This window comes from Spodoptera frugiperda, chromosome 28 (genome assembly GCF_023101765.2).
Source record: "Spodoptera frugiperda isolate SF20-4 chromosome 28, AGI-APGP_CSIRO_Sfru_2.0, whole genome shotgun sequence".
NCBI lineage: Eukaryota > Metazoa > Arthropoda > Insecta > Lepidoptera > Noctuidae > Spodoptera > Spodoptera frugiperda.
In genome coordinates this window covers 5,644,759-5,662,573 of record NC_064239.1, presented here as the reverse complement: position 1 = coordinate 5,662,573, position 17,815 = coordinate 5,644,759, and the positions used below count along the sequence as shown (strand labels likewise).

Below are 17,815 nucleotides of genomic sequence, written 5' to 3'. Positions count from 1 at the left end.
GCTACCAAAGGCCTCTTCTCCTTTAGGCATTAATCACCACACTTGCTCAATGCGGGTTGGCGATTGTAAACTTATAATTAGACATTATAAGCCCAGGTTTCTTCACAATGATTTTAATCAGGGGTATCTAAATAATCTTAGAAAGTATATACAAAAGAATATCACATTGGCACATGCCGTTGGTAGGTTTCGAACCCTCACATGCATGAGAACTTACACCTCCGAGCCACACGACACCAATTTAAAGCAATGCGAACATATTTTTGAAATTCAGCATATAAACATGGTAACCAAGTGTACACACACTGCGTATTAATTTATTCCATGGCCCGAGTGCGTGACGGATCGACGCAAAGTTGAAATTGTATCAAAAGTTCGTACCTTCTCGCCGTCGCCGGATCTTCGATGGTAGTTTATCCAACTCTTGCCTCGGTTTGGTATAAGCCGAAATTTCATGAATTTTAATTTGAGTAACTTCCCAATGCTAACAGAGATGTAGTTAGAAGTCTGTTCCGGTCGATTGAAGAATTATTGTGTTAGCTTTATTCTATACATATTTGACGATAATTATGATGCGAAAGTAACAATAAACTGACTTTAATAAACATTTTAAATCGTTTGTAGTTACTGCAAACATTGATAAATTACACTTTAACTCCATTTAATGTTCAACTATATTATGTATCGTGGCTGATGTGGTGAAACGCGTAGGAATATTAACATGCGGAATATTACGTTAAATAGGACTTTATTTATCAGCCCCATATTTTCGGTTATTAATGTTGGACTATCTCGTAAGCCTTGTATAAAGTACGAGTCACATGTCCATTCCTGAGTTGTGTAGAATATTATACTGTACACATTATTGAATTCGAACATTTCTATACACCTGTAACCTATGTAAATAGGTAAATATTTCATGTGTTATGAGTGATCCAGACATTCCGTATCATACATAGCTCCTGAACGAAATCTATAATTCACATATTTTAGTGTTATAGTAGATGAGCTTGAGTATAATTATTTATGTTATGAAGTAGTGATTGGACAATGACGAAAAAAATAGCAAACACTTTAATTTGTTTCTACAACGTTCTATTGATTCGCTATAATTAAATATGTTTACATTATGTTGAACAGTTAGGTAATGCAATATAATGCATTATTTCCAAGACCGAAACATTGTCGTTGATAGGTATTTATTATTTAAAATATAATTCAGGTCAGCCGCGTACCTGTGACCGTCATTCATTACCCTGACATTAAAAGCAACACTATTATTGGCAATACTATATAAGCTATGAAGTAATCGTAACAGGCATCATTTGGCAATCATTGCCCAACAGAACCAGGACAACAGTTCAGGATGAGAGCCACCGTCGTTTGCTTGTTGGCGCTGGGAGCCGCCGTCTGCGCCAGGGACATGCGCCTCAGGCGGGACCTCGACTTACAAACTGCAGCCTCCAACAAGTGGGAGAAGGGTGATGGCGGAGAATATCATGGACATCACTTCGGCGAGCACGGTGGACATGGTGAGAAGGGATACAAGGGATACCATGACCACGAGCACGGCAAAAAAGGACACTCAGACCACGAAGGACATAAGGGACACTACGACGAGAGCGGAGGACATAAGAAAAACCACCATCACGACGACGGCTACTACGATGAACATCATCATGGCGAAAAAGGTGACAAAGGTTACGGTTTTGAAGAAAAGGGACATTACCACAAGGGTCACTCCACCAAAGGACATCACGGTATCCACAAAATAGACGAATTCAAGAAAGATAAGCATTTCCACGACAAGCACGGTGAATCAGGATTCGAAGAAGGATACGGTGGACATCACGACGAAGGAGGTTACAAGAAGGGTGGCCACTTCGACAAGGGACACAAAGAAGGCGGCTTCCATGAACATGAGCACGGTAACAAGGGCTCCTTCGAAAAGGGAGGTCACCACCACGACCACAAGGGTCACCACGATGAAGGTGCCGGCCACGAGTACTGGGGACACCACGCGGACCACGGCAGCAAGGGAGGTCATGAGGACCACAAAGGTTGGGGCTTTAAGAAAGGTGACAAATAAGCTACTGCTTTGATATTATAAGATGAAGTTTTTTGTTATTGTTGATACTTTGTGATACACAAATAAATATTTATTTTACGAATCATTAATTTTTTTATTTATTTTTATATTTAATGGTGTAGTTAAATATATTTTTAATCCTTTTATCACACCAAAAGGAACTTAAAACGGATCTTCTATTTTTGGTTCCAATATTCAAGTAAAAATAGGTATCTCAAAAATATTTAGTTTTAATAATGAAAGTAAGCAAGCATTAAAACCAGTTACTTAAATTTGGTCACAAAATGCTTAGGGAATACTAAGAAACCAAGGATAAAAAGATCGGCGGTCTGCCTTTTAAATAAAATAGTTCTAAACTCTAGCATTAAGTTTATTAGCTACGGCTTTATAAAACTAACAACGCGGGACTCTCGAGAAGCGTCAGCGGTTGAAATCCCCACTGAATACCTAATCCAGTGTCCTAGGCGAGTGTCCGGCTACTAAAAAGTATCCAATATTTTCACAACCTACTCTTTGCGTGAGTACCAACATTACGTAATAAAATGGTAGTTCCAACCAACGAAAAGGACTCTTTAAAGAATTTCTTTCATTTACGAAATCATACCTCAAACTAAGATTAGTTTGAGGTATGATTTGATGATGAATGATGCTAGATTGAATAGATATTCAATCTAGCTTAATACTGGTCACTGATTTATTTTGGTTTAACCAATTAATACAATTTGTCTTAGGAATATTAGAGGAGAAAAATATCTAAAAATGTTTTCAGTACGGACATAAAATGTTTTTACCCCAATACCCTTAAAACGCTACAGTGATGTGACATGTGTGGTTTAGTCCAAAATACTAAAGCACACGCGACTTCGCTGACAGTATCTCGGTAAGTAGTTGATTGTATCGTTGTTTACATTCCGTATGAATTCTTGTTTTTATGAAGTTTCCTTCTAGCGCCAACACAATCTCAAGCGATAGGAATCAAATACCCACAAAAGAACATTGTTTCAGCTACATTTAGTATATTGTTTGAATATTACACCCACTACTTACGTACGGCAAGCTTATAATAGTAAACTACAGCCGTGATATTTTACCAAATTGTACGATATTATTGTAGACAGGATTATGACTAGATATAACGCTGCGTGCTAAAGTTCGTGTACAGAATAGACGCATGGCAAAGATGATTTAATTTTAAGCTGATTGGAAAGCGACATGTGGCATTTAGAGGATCATCATCACGTAGGTAGGTACGCAGAATAATCAGATACTTACTCATCTACATTTAAAACGGCACGTCGTAAAGTATGCGTTATGTACATTTCAGCTCTTATCTGCTGTATTATATGTTTGTATATATTATTTTCCTAATATAAAGTTAAATTGTTTATACAAACGAAAAGTCTGATAACTATACAAAGGTAACATACGTGAACTGCTATAGGCTCTACCAATATTATGGTGAAGGCCTAATAACTAATTATTTATATTAATTATAACTCCACATACACAACCAAGTTGGAAGCTATTCCAGAGGACCTTTTATCAAAAACTAGAGATTCATTCGGCACATACCGATCGGATAAATTCCTTTTCGGATCCGATAACGGTCGCAAAGATAATGACATTCCTAACTATAACCCTCCCCCGCTGTTGGCATTTCATAGCAATATTTTTTTAATGCCTTTGTCATCGCTTCACATAGAAATAAAAATAGCGGCTTATGATAAAATTAAATTACATATATACCAACGTTTTTACGGCAACAACTATTTTTGGAAACTCCCTTCGACGTTTATAGGGCCTCGCAGCGACCTCACCCCTTCTTAAACAAAATAAATTACACAACTGGTGAAAAGTTAATACACTGAGATTCACTTCCACCCACTACTGCCCTTTTTACCTTTGAATTTATATTTCCTTCCTTCCTTCCGGAAATGATTTTATTAATATATTAATTTTGACTGCGTCGTTAGTCAAGTGGTCGCAAGTACGACTGCTAGACAAGGGGTCTCGGATTCGATTCCCAAGTCGGGCAAAGTATTACTGGGCTTTTTTCGGTTTTCCAAATACTTCTCAATAGCAGCACGGAGTCTGGAATTGTGCCCATTACTTAATAGTTACCAATAGACTCATCCCCTATTACATGAGACTTACAACACAAATGGTGAAAAGTGGGTGTACATTGTATAGCGGCATTACTGCTGAAATGTGCACCTCTGCCTACCCCTTAGGGGATAAAAGGCGTGACGTTGCTAATATTTTTTGAGGTTGGCTTATCGACAAAAACTTTAGTACAGCAGGCTCACTAATTCAAAATGTATGCAGGCAGCCATGTTCGAGAAACAGCAAGTAAGCGGATTGTAATGCTTACCAAATGTTCTATGTAACATACTGGCTGCACTTATGTAAATGCCGGAGCCACATATTCTGAATGTAACTGGGCGTACAATTATAGCCTGTTGCGCAACAAACCAACCATCCATTGTGGAGATTTGGATAACATTCTGATATATAGACTAACGTACGGAACAAATGTGATGATTTACAACGGCTGCACTGGGATTTGCTTTCCGTAGTCATAAAGTTTTTCTAAAGTATCTTAATGTCGAATATACAAATGTTAATATTTATTGTGTGATTGATCCGGAGCTGCAGACTACCTAGCGGGTTTACCGGGGCTCCGGCTCGAAAAGCAAGAGTAGGAACGGGTTGGTTTTTTAGTCAGTAAGAGTCTGACACTCCCTCACATGTCTCGTTAATGCATTGGATCCCTCAAAAAAACTGTGATTCCACAAAATTCTACATAAATTCATTGACCTTTGTGCGTTCCTCTCATCTTCGTTGTCTCATCTCTGTATTACCAAAACTCCAGTGGCAGAGAAACAAATAAATAAGTACACTGCAGAGGTTTTTCAAAACATTGTAAATCTGTTGGCTTACTTAATAATATCACGTTCATGGTATCAACTAGCAGCTCTCGACGTAACAGATAAAGTCAAAAAACAAAGATGAATCACAAGGAAAAGAGGACAAACGCGAAACGTCGGGAAGTAAAGTACAGATGTGTATTAAATGTACATAAAACTCATTTATCATTTCCAATGGATTTTGCCCGTATGCCAGTCACTTGGCAAATGAGATAAAAGTGTTGAAAATGTACAAATCATATTCTTCACAAGTCAAAAATATCCTTTTTACATTTTTAATTAAAAGTACTTTTTTTTTCTTGTACACTTTTCGTCAATATATTTGGAGTAATTTAAAATTGTCTGCTTAAATACAATAAAGTAGATACATGTGTTTCGTTTCTTGGAATACGTTATTTTAAGAAGAGTATATATATCATCGTTATTCATTGAAGGAAATAAAAATATATTATTCAAAGAAAATTCGTAATTTTTATTTTATTTTAAACTAGCTTCTGCCAGCGGCTTCATCCGCGGTTCCGTGGAATAAAAGTATCCTATGTTATCCACTCTATATAATGTACCTCTGTTCCAAACATCCTGATACCTTCAGCCATTTTGACGTGATTGAGTAAAAAAACATACGTACATGTTATAATATGATTTTTTATTGTATATACTTTTTCGGGATAAAAAGTACCCAGTGCGATGCCCAGGATATTAAAGTATAATTATACCAAGTTTAATCGTAATCGAATCGGTCGTTTTAATTGCGTGTAATATAATAGAGATTTTCTTTTTTTTCTTACTCCTAAACATAAACGTAAAACATATTTGAATATTGTACATAAAAATCATATTAAATAACTTCTCTAATAATTTCCTTAGAGCAACTAATTCGGAAATTATATCATAATACACCATTTAGTAGAGGAAGTGGAAATCTCCCCTTGTTAGTAGCAGCAACCTTGACACTATCAGCGTTGGCTTACCTAACCACCACTAGCGTTCAGTATATAAAACCATTGACATTAGTGAAACGATATCATTCAGCAACAACTAGTCTAATCAACGATGAGAAGTATTCTTCTTGTAGCATTTGGCCTTCTGGCCATAGCTGCCCTCAGCTCCGCCAGGGAGATCCGCGAAAAGCGGTCCGCTGACCTGGAAGCTGCCGCGTCTGGCCATCACTGGGATAAGGGTGGCGGCCACGAGCACCATGGACATCACCACGGCGAACATGGTGGGCATCACCATAAGGGACACAAGGGCCACCATGAAGACCATCACGGCCATCACGGACACCACCACCACGAGGGACACAAGGGACACCACGGCGAGCACGGCGGACATAAGAAGCACCACCATCATGACGAAGGCTACCATGACCACCACCACCACGGAGAGAAGGGCGACCACGGCCATGGACACGACGAGCACGGCCACTGGCACAAGGGACACGACACAAAGGGACACCACGGCATCGAGAAACACGATGAGTTCAAGAAGGACAAGCACTTCCACGACCACCATGGCGAGAAAGGCTTCCATGAACACTACGGCGGCCACCACCACGAAGGCGATTACAAGAAGGGAGGTCACTTCCACCACGGACACAAACACGGCGGACACCACGAACACGACCATGGCAAGCATGGCCACCACGAGGAAGGCGGTCACCACCATCACCACAAGGGACACCACGATGAGGGTGGCCACCACGAGCACCACCACCACCACCACGACCATGGCAAGAAGGGAGGTCATGAGCACCACAAGCACTGGGGACACAAGAAGGGCCACTAACCTGTTGCTCAATGTACCTGTACTGATATTTGTTGATTTTATGTTATATACGAGTATTTTTGTTATGTTTATACGAAACAAAATTAAATTTTATACAAAATAACTATTTCGCTCTTGATTTTTAATTTTAATATTCATTTCCAATGGATTTTGTCCGTATGCCAGTCACTTGGCAAATGAGATAAAAGTGTTGAAAATGTACAAATCATATTCCTCGCAAGTCAAAAATATTCTTTTTACAATTTAATTAAAAATACTCCTTTTTTGTACACTTTTCTTCAAAATATTTGGAGTAATTCAAAATTGTCTGCTTAGCTACAATAAAAGTTGGGCTCGCTGTTATATCAGCGGTAAGTCCCCTCTTTGAGGAGTGGCTAGAGAGGCGTCACGGCGCCCTCACCTACCGCCTGACGCAGGTGCTTACCGGACACGGAAGTTTCGGTAGGTACCTGTTTCGGATTCGGCGGGAGGAAACGCCCGGGTGTCGGCATTGCGAGGACCACCCGGAGGACACGGTGGAGCATACAGTAGCAGTGTGCCCTGCATGGGCTGAGCACCGCCGTGTCCTTAGGGATGTGATCGGCGACGGTGACCTCTCGCGTCCGGCTCTGGTTTAGGCCATGGTGCGGAGCGAGGGGGAATGGGACGCCGTCTCCTCCTTCTGCGAAGCAGTCATGCTAGCTAAGGAGGAGGCGGAGCGCGTGAGAGAACGATCGTCCTCACGCCCCAGCCACCGCAGTAGACACTCCGGGCGTCGGGGATCGCATGACGATCTCCGGCCACCGTAAATGCGGGTCTGCGGACGGCGAGCAAGGGTAGCTCGCCGCCCGACCAGAACCAGACCCGTGCGTACGGCGCGTCGCATTCCGCGCGCGCCTCAAAGAGCCCGACCACCACAGATGGGGCCCAGCAGGGCTGATGCCCGATCCGGAGCTGCGGACAACGTAAAAGGTTACCGGGACTCCGGCTCAAAGCAGGAGAAGGAACAGGGTGGTTTTTAGTCAGTAAGAGTCTGACACTCCCTCCCGCCTCACCCAAGGCGGGAGAAGTCATTGGATGATTTTCCCCCCTTTAAAAAAAACTACAATAAAAGTAGATACATGTGTTTCGTTTCTTGGAATCCGTTATTTTAAGAAGAGTGTATATATCATCGTTATTCATTGAAGGAAATAAAAATATATTATTCAAAGAAAATTCGTAATTATTTTTTATTTTATATTTAAACTAGCTTCGGCCAGTGGCTTCACCCGCGATTTCGGGGGATAAAAGTATCCTAAGTTATCCACTCTATATAAATCTACCTCTGTTCCAAACATCCTGATACCTTCAGCCATTTTGACGTGATTGAGTAAAAAAACATACGTACATGTTATAATATGATTTTTTATTGTATATTCTTTTTCGAGATAAAAAGTGCCCAGTGCGATGCCCAGGATATTAAAGTATAATTATACCAAGTTTAATCGTAATCGGATCGGTCGTTATAATTGCGTGTAGCGTGAACTTACAGACAGATATATTTTTTTTATTGCATTTTTGGGTTCGATTTCTATCTAGCAACACCCCATATTATTTATATTTTTTAAATGTACAGAATTTACACTTGTACGGTTTTTTTATATGTAATAATAGATATAATAGATTTTTTCTTTTCTTTCTTACTCCTAAACATAAATGTAAAAACATATTTGAATATTGTACATAAAAAATCGTATTAAATAACTTCTCTATTAATTTCCTAAGAGCAACTAATTCGGAAATTATATCATACTATACCATTTAGTAGAGGAAGGAAGTGGAAATCTCCGCTTGTTAGTAGCAGCAACCTTGACACTATCAGCAACGTTGGCTTACCTAACCACCGCTAGCGTTTAGTATATAAAATCATTGACATCGATGAATCGATATCATTCAGCAACAACTAGTCTAATCAACGATGAGAAGTATTCTTCTTGTAGCATTTGGCCTTCTGGCCATAGCTGCCCTCAGCTCCGCCAGGGAGATCCGCGAAAAGCGGTCCGCTGACCTGGAAGCTGCCGCGTCTGGCCATCACTGGGATAAGGGTGGCGGCCACGAGCACCATGGACATCACCACGGCGAACATGGTGGGCATCACCATAAGGGACACAAGGGCCACCATGAAGACCATCACGGCCATCACGGACACCACCACCACGAGGGACACAAAGGTCACCACGACGAGCATGGCGGACACAAGAAGCACCACCATCATGACGAAGGCTACCATGACCACCACCACCACGGAGAGAAGGGCGACCACGGCCATGGACACGACGAGCACGGCCACTGGCACAAGGGACACGACACAAAGGGACACCACGGCATCGAGAAACACGATGAGTTCAAGAAGGACAAGCACTTCCACGACCACCATGGCGAGAAAGGCTTCCATGAACACTACGGCGGCCACCACCACGAAGGCGATTACAAGAAGGGAGGTCACTTCCACAAGGGACACAAGCACGGCGGACACCACGAACACGACCATGGCAAGCATGGCCACCACGAGGAAGGCGGTCACCACCATCACCACAAGGGACACCACGATGAGGGTGGCCACCACGAGCACCACCACCACCACCACGACCATGGCAAGAAGGGAGGTCATGAGCACCACAAGCACTGGGGACACAAGAAGGGCCACTAACCTGTTGCTCAATGTACCTGTACTGATATTTGTTGATTTTATGTTATATACGAGTATTTTTGTTATGTTTATACGAAACAAAATTAAATTTTATACAAAATAACTATTTCGTTCTTGATTTTTAATTTTAATCCAATAAATTCCATCCTTAAAATGTACAATGATACAACTAAATAGGTAGGTACGGTACTTCTTTTCGTGATGTACTATAAAGTCAAAAAATGAAAAACAAAAACCTAAGCGTAAGAAATATGAAATATATTAATCATACAGTAATGATGTCATCCCATTAATACGGAGTAACCCAAACCGACCGCACAGAGAGTGCTTCCTAACACAATAGAATTAAATAATTACGTATTTGATGAATGTTATTTTAATTACATTTTCATTTCATTAATTGATCCGTGAATCCGCTTTAACCATAAATGATTACATACGGATATTTATTTAGTTCATAATATGTAAAGATACTGAAACTTGATGGACAATCGTTGAGTTTTCAGTATTAAAGTAAAATATTAACAAACATATAAAATTCGTTATCAATTTATAACGTTTTTTGAAGAGACCTTCTTCTTGTTAACAATTTTCTTTTTCAAATAAACGAATGCTTTAAATAATCATGTCAGTAATTAAAATTTATGGACCATACAAATAATTTGTTAATTATGTACGAAAATCGCAGTCATGTGGCGTAGACAGTCGGCCAGCCAATTTACTAATCGTGTAGACGAATGTTATGGTTGTGTTACATAGCATAACACCAACTCTATTATTTCCCAAAGGATTAGACAGAGATACAGATGTTACGTACTACACCTATCTTTCACCAGTTAGGCCTATTGCTATATTATACCGGCACAATCCTAGACTTTAAATCTACATTTAAAAAAAATAAAAAATAACTCGAATTCCCGAAACTATACTTTGCCCAACACAGAAAAGGAACTAAAGACTCCTTGATCAATTAGTAATTGATTGAAACTTAGCTAATTTAATATACTTAATTAATATCAGCTAATTTATACCAGGAACATAAAGCTACTTCTCTAGAATCTATAGAAAACCACGAACCCATGTGGGATTTCAACGAAAACCCACATACTTCAAACCCTTTTTTTTTAGAGGAGGGAAAATCATCCAATGACTTTTCCCGCCTTAGGCGAGGCGGTGAGAGGGAGTGTCAGACTCTTACTGACTAAATCACTCCGTTCCTATTCCTGCTTTTCGAGCCGGAGCCCCGGTAAACCCGCTAGGTTGTCCTCAGCTCCGGATACTTCAAACCCTGGGAACAGAAAAAGGAGCCACATCTCTTGAACTGGCTTGTGACGCAAATGTCCGTAACTCAACGAAGCTCTCCACGTCTGTCGTAACCCCCTATTACATCCTTACTATTGTTTCATTATCACATTAGACTTAAACTGTGAGCTGCGGACTAAATCGCAGGTTTACCGGGGCTCCGGTTCGAAAAGCAGGAGGAGGAATGGGGTGGTTTTCAGTCAGCAAGAGTGTAACACTCCCTCTCGCCTCGCCCAAAGCGAGAGAAGTCATTGGATGATTTTCCCCTCGTTAAAAAAAGATGAACTGTATTACAATTATATATTTCTGGTTAGACAGTACTGAATTTCTTTCATATTACTATATGTCGATCTTAATCTAACTTTACTAGGACACATGTACTAAAACAACAACGGACACAATTACGTCAGCCACCATCACGCCTCGTGGTCACGGGGTATGGATAAGGCAGTTATATCTTACTAGCTACTTCCGCGCGGTTTCACCCGCTCTGCTCGGCTCCTAATGGTCATAGCGTGATGTTTTATAGCCTATAGCCTTCCTCGATAAATGCTCTATCCAACACACAAAGAATTATTCAACTCGGACCAGTAGTTCCGGAGATTAGCGCGTTCAAACAAACAAACAAACAAACTCTTCAGCTTTATAATATTAGTATAGATACGAATAGTTTTATTACTTCAGCTAACTTGAGCCTGCTATTATGAATAATATCCGGATAAAGCAATTTGGTTATAATTACCAGTCATTATGTGTAATAGCTAATTAATCAAACTGACTGTCGCACATATGAAACTCTTCCGTTACTGAGTAACTGACTAACAAACCGAAACTGCTGCCGACGCAAAAACTTTGACATGTGTATTCCTTGAGAAGTGTAGAGGATCACTAATGTAGTATATCCCTAAATTCCCATTAGAACGGAAAACGGAAATCACCTATTTGTGAGTACGAAGTATTACTATGTTTACTAAATTTACTAGCTTTTACCAGCTACTTTTTAAATTCATAAATTTGTCAAACAGAGATTTTTACAATGCATTCAATATTGACCTGGCACGGGGATAAATTAAGGAATACATTTAAGACCTTCAAATCAAAACCGTATGACATCTATGTCTAATTTAAGGAGTCGAATAATATTAGAGTCAGAAATAATATACTTTATGGTGTATTCTAATAACACCCCGTGCGTACGATGCGTCGCGTTCCACGCGCGCCTCAAAGAGTCATCAGAGCACCACAGATGGGGCCCAGTAGGGTTGATGCCCAACCCGGAGCCGCGGACTACCTAGCGGGTTACCGGAGTTTCGGCTAGAAGAACGAGTAGGAACAGGGTGGTTTTTAGTTAATAAATCTGACACTCCCTCTCGCCTCACCCTAGGCGGGAGAAGTCATTTGACGATTAACCCCATTAAAAAAAGTCATATAACAGATATAACTAATAACAGAAAAAAAAATGCGTCAATTAAAGGAAAACAAATCTTTTCCATTCATTCCTGCTTATAAGTACCAGATGTATACAATATATGGAATATAAAGAAAGTACACAAAATAATTTCAAGAGTGGGAGCCATGCTTTGGCACGAATGAGCCGGCTTGACAGGAGTGATACCACGGCCTCACAGAAAACCGACGTGAAACAACGCTTGCGTTGTCTTTCGTTGCGTGAGTGAGGTTACCGAAGGCACAATCCTCCCCTTCCCAATGTTCCCAATCCCCGATTCCCGAACCCTTAAATTCCTAACCCCCAAAAGGCCGGCAACGCACTTGTAACGCCTCTGGTGTTTCAAGTGTCCATGGACGGCGGCGATTGCTTACCATCACGTGATATTTCTGCCCGTATACGCGTGTTTCATAAAAAAAATATACGTCACAAAAATACACATTGAGGAAATGGATATACACCTACAGTACGTTGTATTTTAGTTGTTTTTTGTTAAAGAAATTCAACAGTTTTCATCGTGTTTTTATTTCCAAGATATTAATCCACAACAGAATAAAACCTGCAAGTAACGGTGAAAATCACAATAAAATAATTTTCCCGTAAATCAATAATATCAGTAGTAACCACCATCCGGTCAAAGCTGATAACAAATAAATACTCACCTGACACTAGGGCGCTTGACCTTGCTAGTAAGTAAGTGCAAGCACTCGGCTCAGTGCAACTATTGCCTAATGCAAGTACGAGAAAACCAGACCCACAGTATCTATAAAACGTTGTCGTGGCAATAATACGTGCCATATCTCATCTCGATCTGTTCAAGAATACAACAACCATGAGGGTGGCGCTCCTTCTGAGCCTGGCAGTACTGGCGCTGGCGGCGCTTGCCGATGCACGAAACCTGCGTGAGAAACGTGATGCTGACTTAGAGGCGGCCGCTTCTGGACATCATCACGAAAAGGGAGGTGGTAGGGAACACCATCATCACCACCACCATGACCACGAGGGACATGGACACAAAGGATACAAAGGACATCATCACCACGAGCATGGCAAGAAGGGTCACCACCACCATGAAGGACACAAAGGTCACCATGAACACCACGGAGGACACAAGAAACACCATCACCACGATGAGGGACACCACGATGAGCACCATCATGGAGAAAAGGGTGAAAAGGGCCATGGTTTCGAAGAAAAGGGACACTATCACAAGGGACACTCCACCAAAGGACATCATGGTGTTCACCATCTAGATGAGTTCAAGAAGGACAAGCACTTCCACCACAAACATGGTGAATCAGGATTTGATGAAGGCTACGGTGGCCACCATCATGAGCACGGACACAAGAAGGGCGGACACTTCGACAAAGGACACAAGCATCACGGACATCACGAACACCACCATGGCAAGAAGGGCCACCATGAAGAGGGAGGCCACCACCACGAACACAAGGGACACCACGACGAAGGCAGTCACCACGAGCACCACCACCACCACCACGGCCACGGCAAGAAGGGTGGACATGAAGACCACAAACACTGGGGATTCAAGAAAGGACATTAAATATTAGTTAGCTAATTTATTAATGTACTTGTTGATAGACTTTTATTTTTATGTTTGTTATATTTTTATAACTGTACACCATGTAAATAAACACTATTTTATGTGAAAGATATTTTATTTTTGCTGCAAGCTGTAACGCGGATATGAAATAAATGCTAAGGCATACCAATGAAAATGGTATTAACAAGGGAAAATACTAAGAAAACACAATAATTTGAGTAGTCTTAGTGCTTATAATGTAAATATTTTTGAACTGTAAACTACCAACTACTTACTCAATTATTTTTTATAAAAATTTCAATGCCTGCACAGCTGCAATTAATTGCAATCATCACTGTTTCTTTCACAAGTAAACTACTGAATATTAAAAATAGAAGAAGAAGAATACTACAATAATGACCCATTCATTTAATTATTAGTTGACCGTTGCACCAGCCTACGGAATATGTGTCTAGTTTATAAATTCTCCGAAATAACGAGATGGAGTTTAGTCCGAGTCCGTTATGATTAATGACTGGAGAAAAGGAAGTGTAGGAATACCACTACATTTCTTTTCGAGGAAAACATGCGTAAAATTATCTTATGTTAGAAATCTGAGCGTACGTCTCCATACAATTATATATTATAATATACAATTTCCCATACGTTTTTCAAGTAAACCCATGTGCATACGTAAGAAAGTTTTTAAAGACTCATAAAAAAGATGTGAATATTACCTCCAAGTTTATATAACAAACCAATATCTATAAGACTTCACATAAGAACCAATTGTATGGATTAATAAAAATGTAGTTTATATGAAAGCAATTTTTTTTAAATTAACCTTTGAGTTAAGACCTTTAAACCGTCAAGAAATAAGTGTATTCCTTTTTAAAAGGTCGACAACGCACACTGTGACTTCTCTGGTGTTGCGGGTGTCCATCGCTTACCATCGGGTGCTCGTTTGCCGCTTATCTAATACAAAAAATGGTGAAATAATTATTCTATTTAAATATTTTACACAAACATATTCCCTTTTTAAGGAATACCACTCTTAGGAACCCAGTGGGAGTTACTATTACCTTTCTAGTATTAATATTAGCCTACGTTAAAAGGCATTATTACAAGGCCCTAAACAAATAGAAAAAACATTTTCTTGTCGTCTCGTCTTATTATTTCTTACTTTTATTTCAAAGAATGCCATTTGAGTGTTATTTATAAATATCTTCACTATATTAAACCCTGTTCTTACACGTCTAGACTAGGTACGTTATTAATAATGATTTGCGGTTAATAATAGAATACACACGTTATTTTATGTTTTATATAAAAAACGTTGCCAAGGACTAATTCAGCTACATGTTCTATATATGTTTTTATTGTCATTTAATAAACCAGTATCTAGAGTAAATAATCATCATTAGCAGCAGGAATACGTCCACTGCTGAATTAAGGTCTGTTTCTTAAATAACTTTGCCATAATCCCCAAGCTTGGTCGTAACTGGTCACAGTTTTACTAATGAGTATTAGTCAGTGTGTCGTGGTGGCCCGGAGGTTTAAGATGCACACTCCTCATATATAAGGGTACGGGTTCGAAAACTCCCAGCGGCAAGTACAAATGTGACACCACTATCGTTAGATACCACTATCGTGAAGATATCTGGAGCTATAATTTCAAATTATAAGTTTGAAATCGCCAACCCGAATTGAGCCAGCGTGGTGATTAATGCTCAAACCTTCTCCATGCGAGAAGAGACTTTGGTCAGCAGTGGCCACTAATAGGCTGTTGATGTGATTTAACACATTGAACGCCGTGGTGGTCACCGGTGACCGACTTTAGCGGAGAATTTGCCTTCAACAATATTCTATTGGCAGTCAAACTCAGGTCCCTACTAACAGTAAGTAGTAGTTTTTGTTTTTATTTATCCATGATTTTGTCGCGTCTCATTACAAAAAAAAGCCGTAATCTGCTCTCTACAAATTATTCAAAAATGTTTTACATTTTAACAAAAACATGTGCATTGTGAAATAGCAATGTATAATCAAATTGGAATCCAATTTCAACATAAACTAAACTTTCAATCACGTTTCCATCGAAATTTAATTACTGATGTTCATTTGTTTTTGTGTAATAAATAACATACCTCAGGGTAAAGTTGTTTATCATAATATTGTAATTGCAATTAATTATTTGTTATCATCAAATGAAAACTATCCCAATTAATGTGAATTAATTAGATAGGTACGTATCTTATACAACATTGTAAAATTTTCCTTCAGGAATTAGATACACTATCCAAAATCGTATTACAAAGTTAATAACTAATTTTAAAACCTTTAATGCTTTACAGCATAAAATCAACCTCCCTTAAATAGCATGAAATGATTATAACGGTTTGAATTGTAAACAAGGTGCTAAAAACCACGACACTAGAGTTTTTGTAATCATACTAAGAGCTAGAAAACTGCAAATTGTATTACGCAAACAATCTAGCAAATTAATTAAAGTAATGGCCATAGTTTTTGCTAACTAAACTTGAGTTGGTCATATCTCGTTATTCAGCACAAACAGATGGAACCCGTTTTCGAATTGCTTTTTTATAAAAATGCAAGTTTAAGACTTACTCATTTTCACGACAAATACTTATTATATTTGTAGAGACGTTTATTGCAGAATCCAAATCAGTCTTTAGTTTACTTGTGTAGTGGGAGTGTCCGACTCTTACTGACTAAACACTATCCCGTTCCTATTCATGCATTGCGAGCCCTAAATTACCTTAAACATAATAATATGTCTGCATATTTCAAAACGCAACAGATTAAATTAAGTAGCATTTTTATTTAAAACCTAATTTCCTCAATATTATAACAAATACCAGCTATATGACTTCATAATATCAAGATTACAATAACAGAATAACTGTAGTTTCGCGTGAATGATACGTGAATATGAATCGGGTTTATACGGTGGCGATTGACGATTAACGAGCTGACATGTTGGCTGTGTGTCTGTGTGTGCGTTATCGAAGGCTTAACCGCAATACCCCACAGCGAATGTACAGGTACCCGCGGCAACAATGAAATGATCACAGCGGCTCACTTGATTAACTGGGTGTTATTTATGTGTGACTAAATAAAGCACATCTATTCAATAGTTATTTGATCTAACTATATGTGGGTATATACCTACGTAATTATCAAGGAATTGACAATAACGCACATAACTACAGTTAAAAAAACAAAAGATTTCGAATAATGAATGTCTACCTAATTACATTGCGACGCCCTTTATTCTAGTAGATTCATATATTACACGCAAGTAAAACAAAACAAATATTGAGATTACCTATGCAAAATGCAAACAAAACATCCTGAACAAACTAAAGCACTGTTGCACGACCTGTGTCGCTTTTCAGCTAAAACAATAGATAAGCCACGGTAAGCTACAATAATACGCTAAAATAATGATGCAATTAACAGTAGAGGCAACATAACAAACTGGCATGAAAAAACATTTTCTTGTCGTCTCGTCTTATTATTTCTTACTTTTATTTCAAAGAATGCCATTTGAGTGTTATTTATAAATATCTTCACTATATTAAACCCTGTTCTTACACGTCTAGACTAGGTACGTTATTAATAATGATTTGCGGTTAATAATAGAATACACACGTTATTTTATGTTTTATATAAAAAACGTTGCCAAGGACGAATTCAGCTACTTGTGCTTTATATGTTTTATTGTCATTTTATAAAAAAGCAGTATCTAGAGTAAATAATCATCATCATCAGTGGGAATACGTCCACTGCTGAGTGGCTTTGCCATAATAACCACACTAGGACGTAACTGGTCACAGTTTTACTAATGAGTATTAGTCAGTGTGTCGTGGTGGCCCGGAGGTTTAAGATGCACACTCCTCATATATAAGGGTACGGGTTCGAAAACTCCCAGCGGCAAGTACAAATGTGACACCACTATCGTTAGATACCACTATCGTGAAGATATCTGGAGCTATAATTTCAAATTATAAGTTTGAAATCGCCAACCCGAATT

At 39.1% G+C, this 17,815-nt stretch overlaps 4 protein-coding genes across 4 annotated transcripts; all 4 read left to right on the top strand.

Annotated features, from left to right (window-relative positions):
• The first annotated feature begins 1,313 nt into the window (after positions 1-1,313).
• LOC118265472 (histidine-rich glycoprotein) lies at positions 1,314-2,165 on the top strand. The gene has a single exon (XM_035578360.2). It carries the CDS (start codon positions 1,367-1,369, stop codon positions 2,087-2,089), a length of 723 nt encoding a protein of 240 aa, XP_035434253.2. The 5' UTR covers positions 1,314-1,366; the 3' UTR covers positions 2,090-2,165.
• A 3,863-nt stretch (positions 2,166-6,028) lies between these two features.
• Positions 6,029-6,905, top strand: LOC126912638 (histidine-rich glycoprotein-like). The gene has a single exon (XM_050705682.1). The coding sequence runs from the start codon at positions 6,070-6,072 to the stop codon at positions 6,799-6,801; it is 732 nt and encodes a 243-aa protein (XP_050561639.1). The 5' UTR covers positions 6,029-6,069; the 3' UTR covers positions 6,802-6,905.
• Positions 6,906-8,696: 1,791 nt separating this feature from the next.
• LOC126912639 (histidine-rich glycoprotein-like) lies at positions 8,697-9,573 on the top strand. The gene has a single exon (XM_050705683.1). It carries the CDS (start codon positions 8,738-8,740, stop codon positions 9,467-9,469), a length of 732 nt encoding a protein of 243 aa, XP_050561640.1. The 5' UTR covers positions 8,697-8,737; the 3' UTR covers positions 9,470-9,573.
• A 3,430-nt stretch (positions 9,574-13,003) lies between these two features.
• LOC126912637 (histidine-rich glycoprotein-like) lies at positions 13,004-13,890 on the top strand. Its single transcript, XM_050705681.1, has one exon. The coding sequence runs from the start codon at positions 13,051-13,053 to the stop codon at positions 13,780-13,782; it is 732 nt and encodes a 243-aa protein (XP_050561638.1). The 5' UTR covers positions 13,004-13,050; the 3' UTR covers positions 13,783-13,890.
• Positions 13,891-17,815: the final 3,925 nt, after the last annotated feature.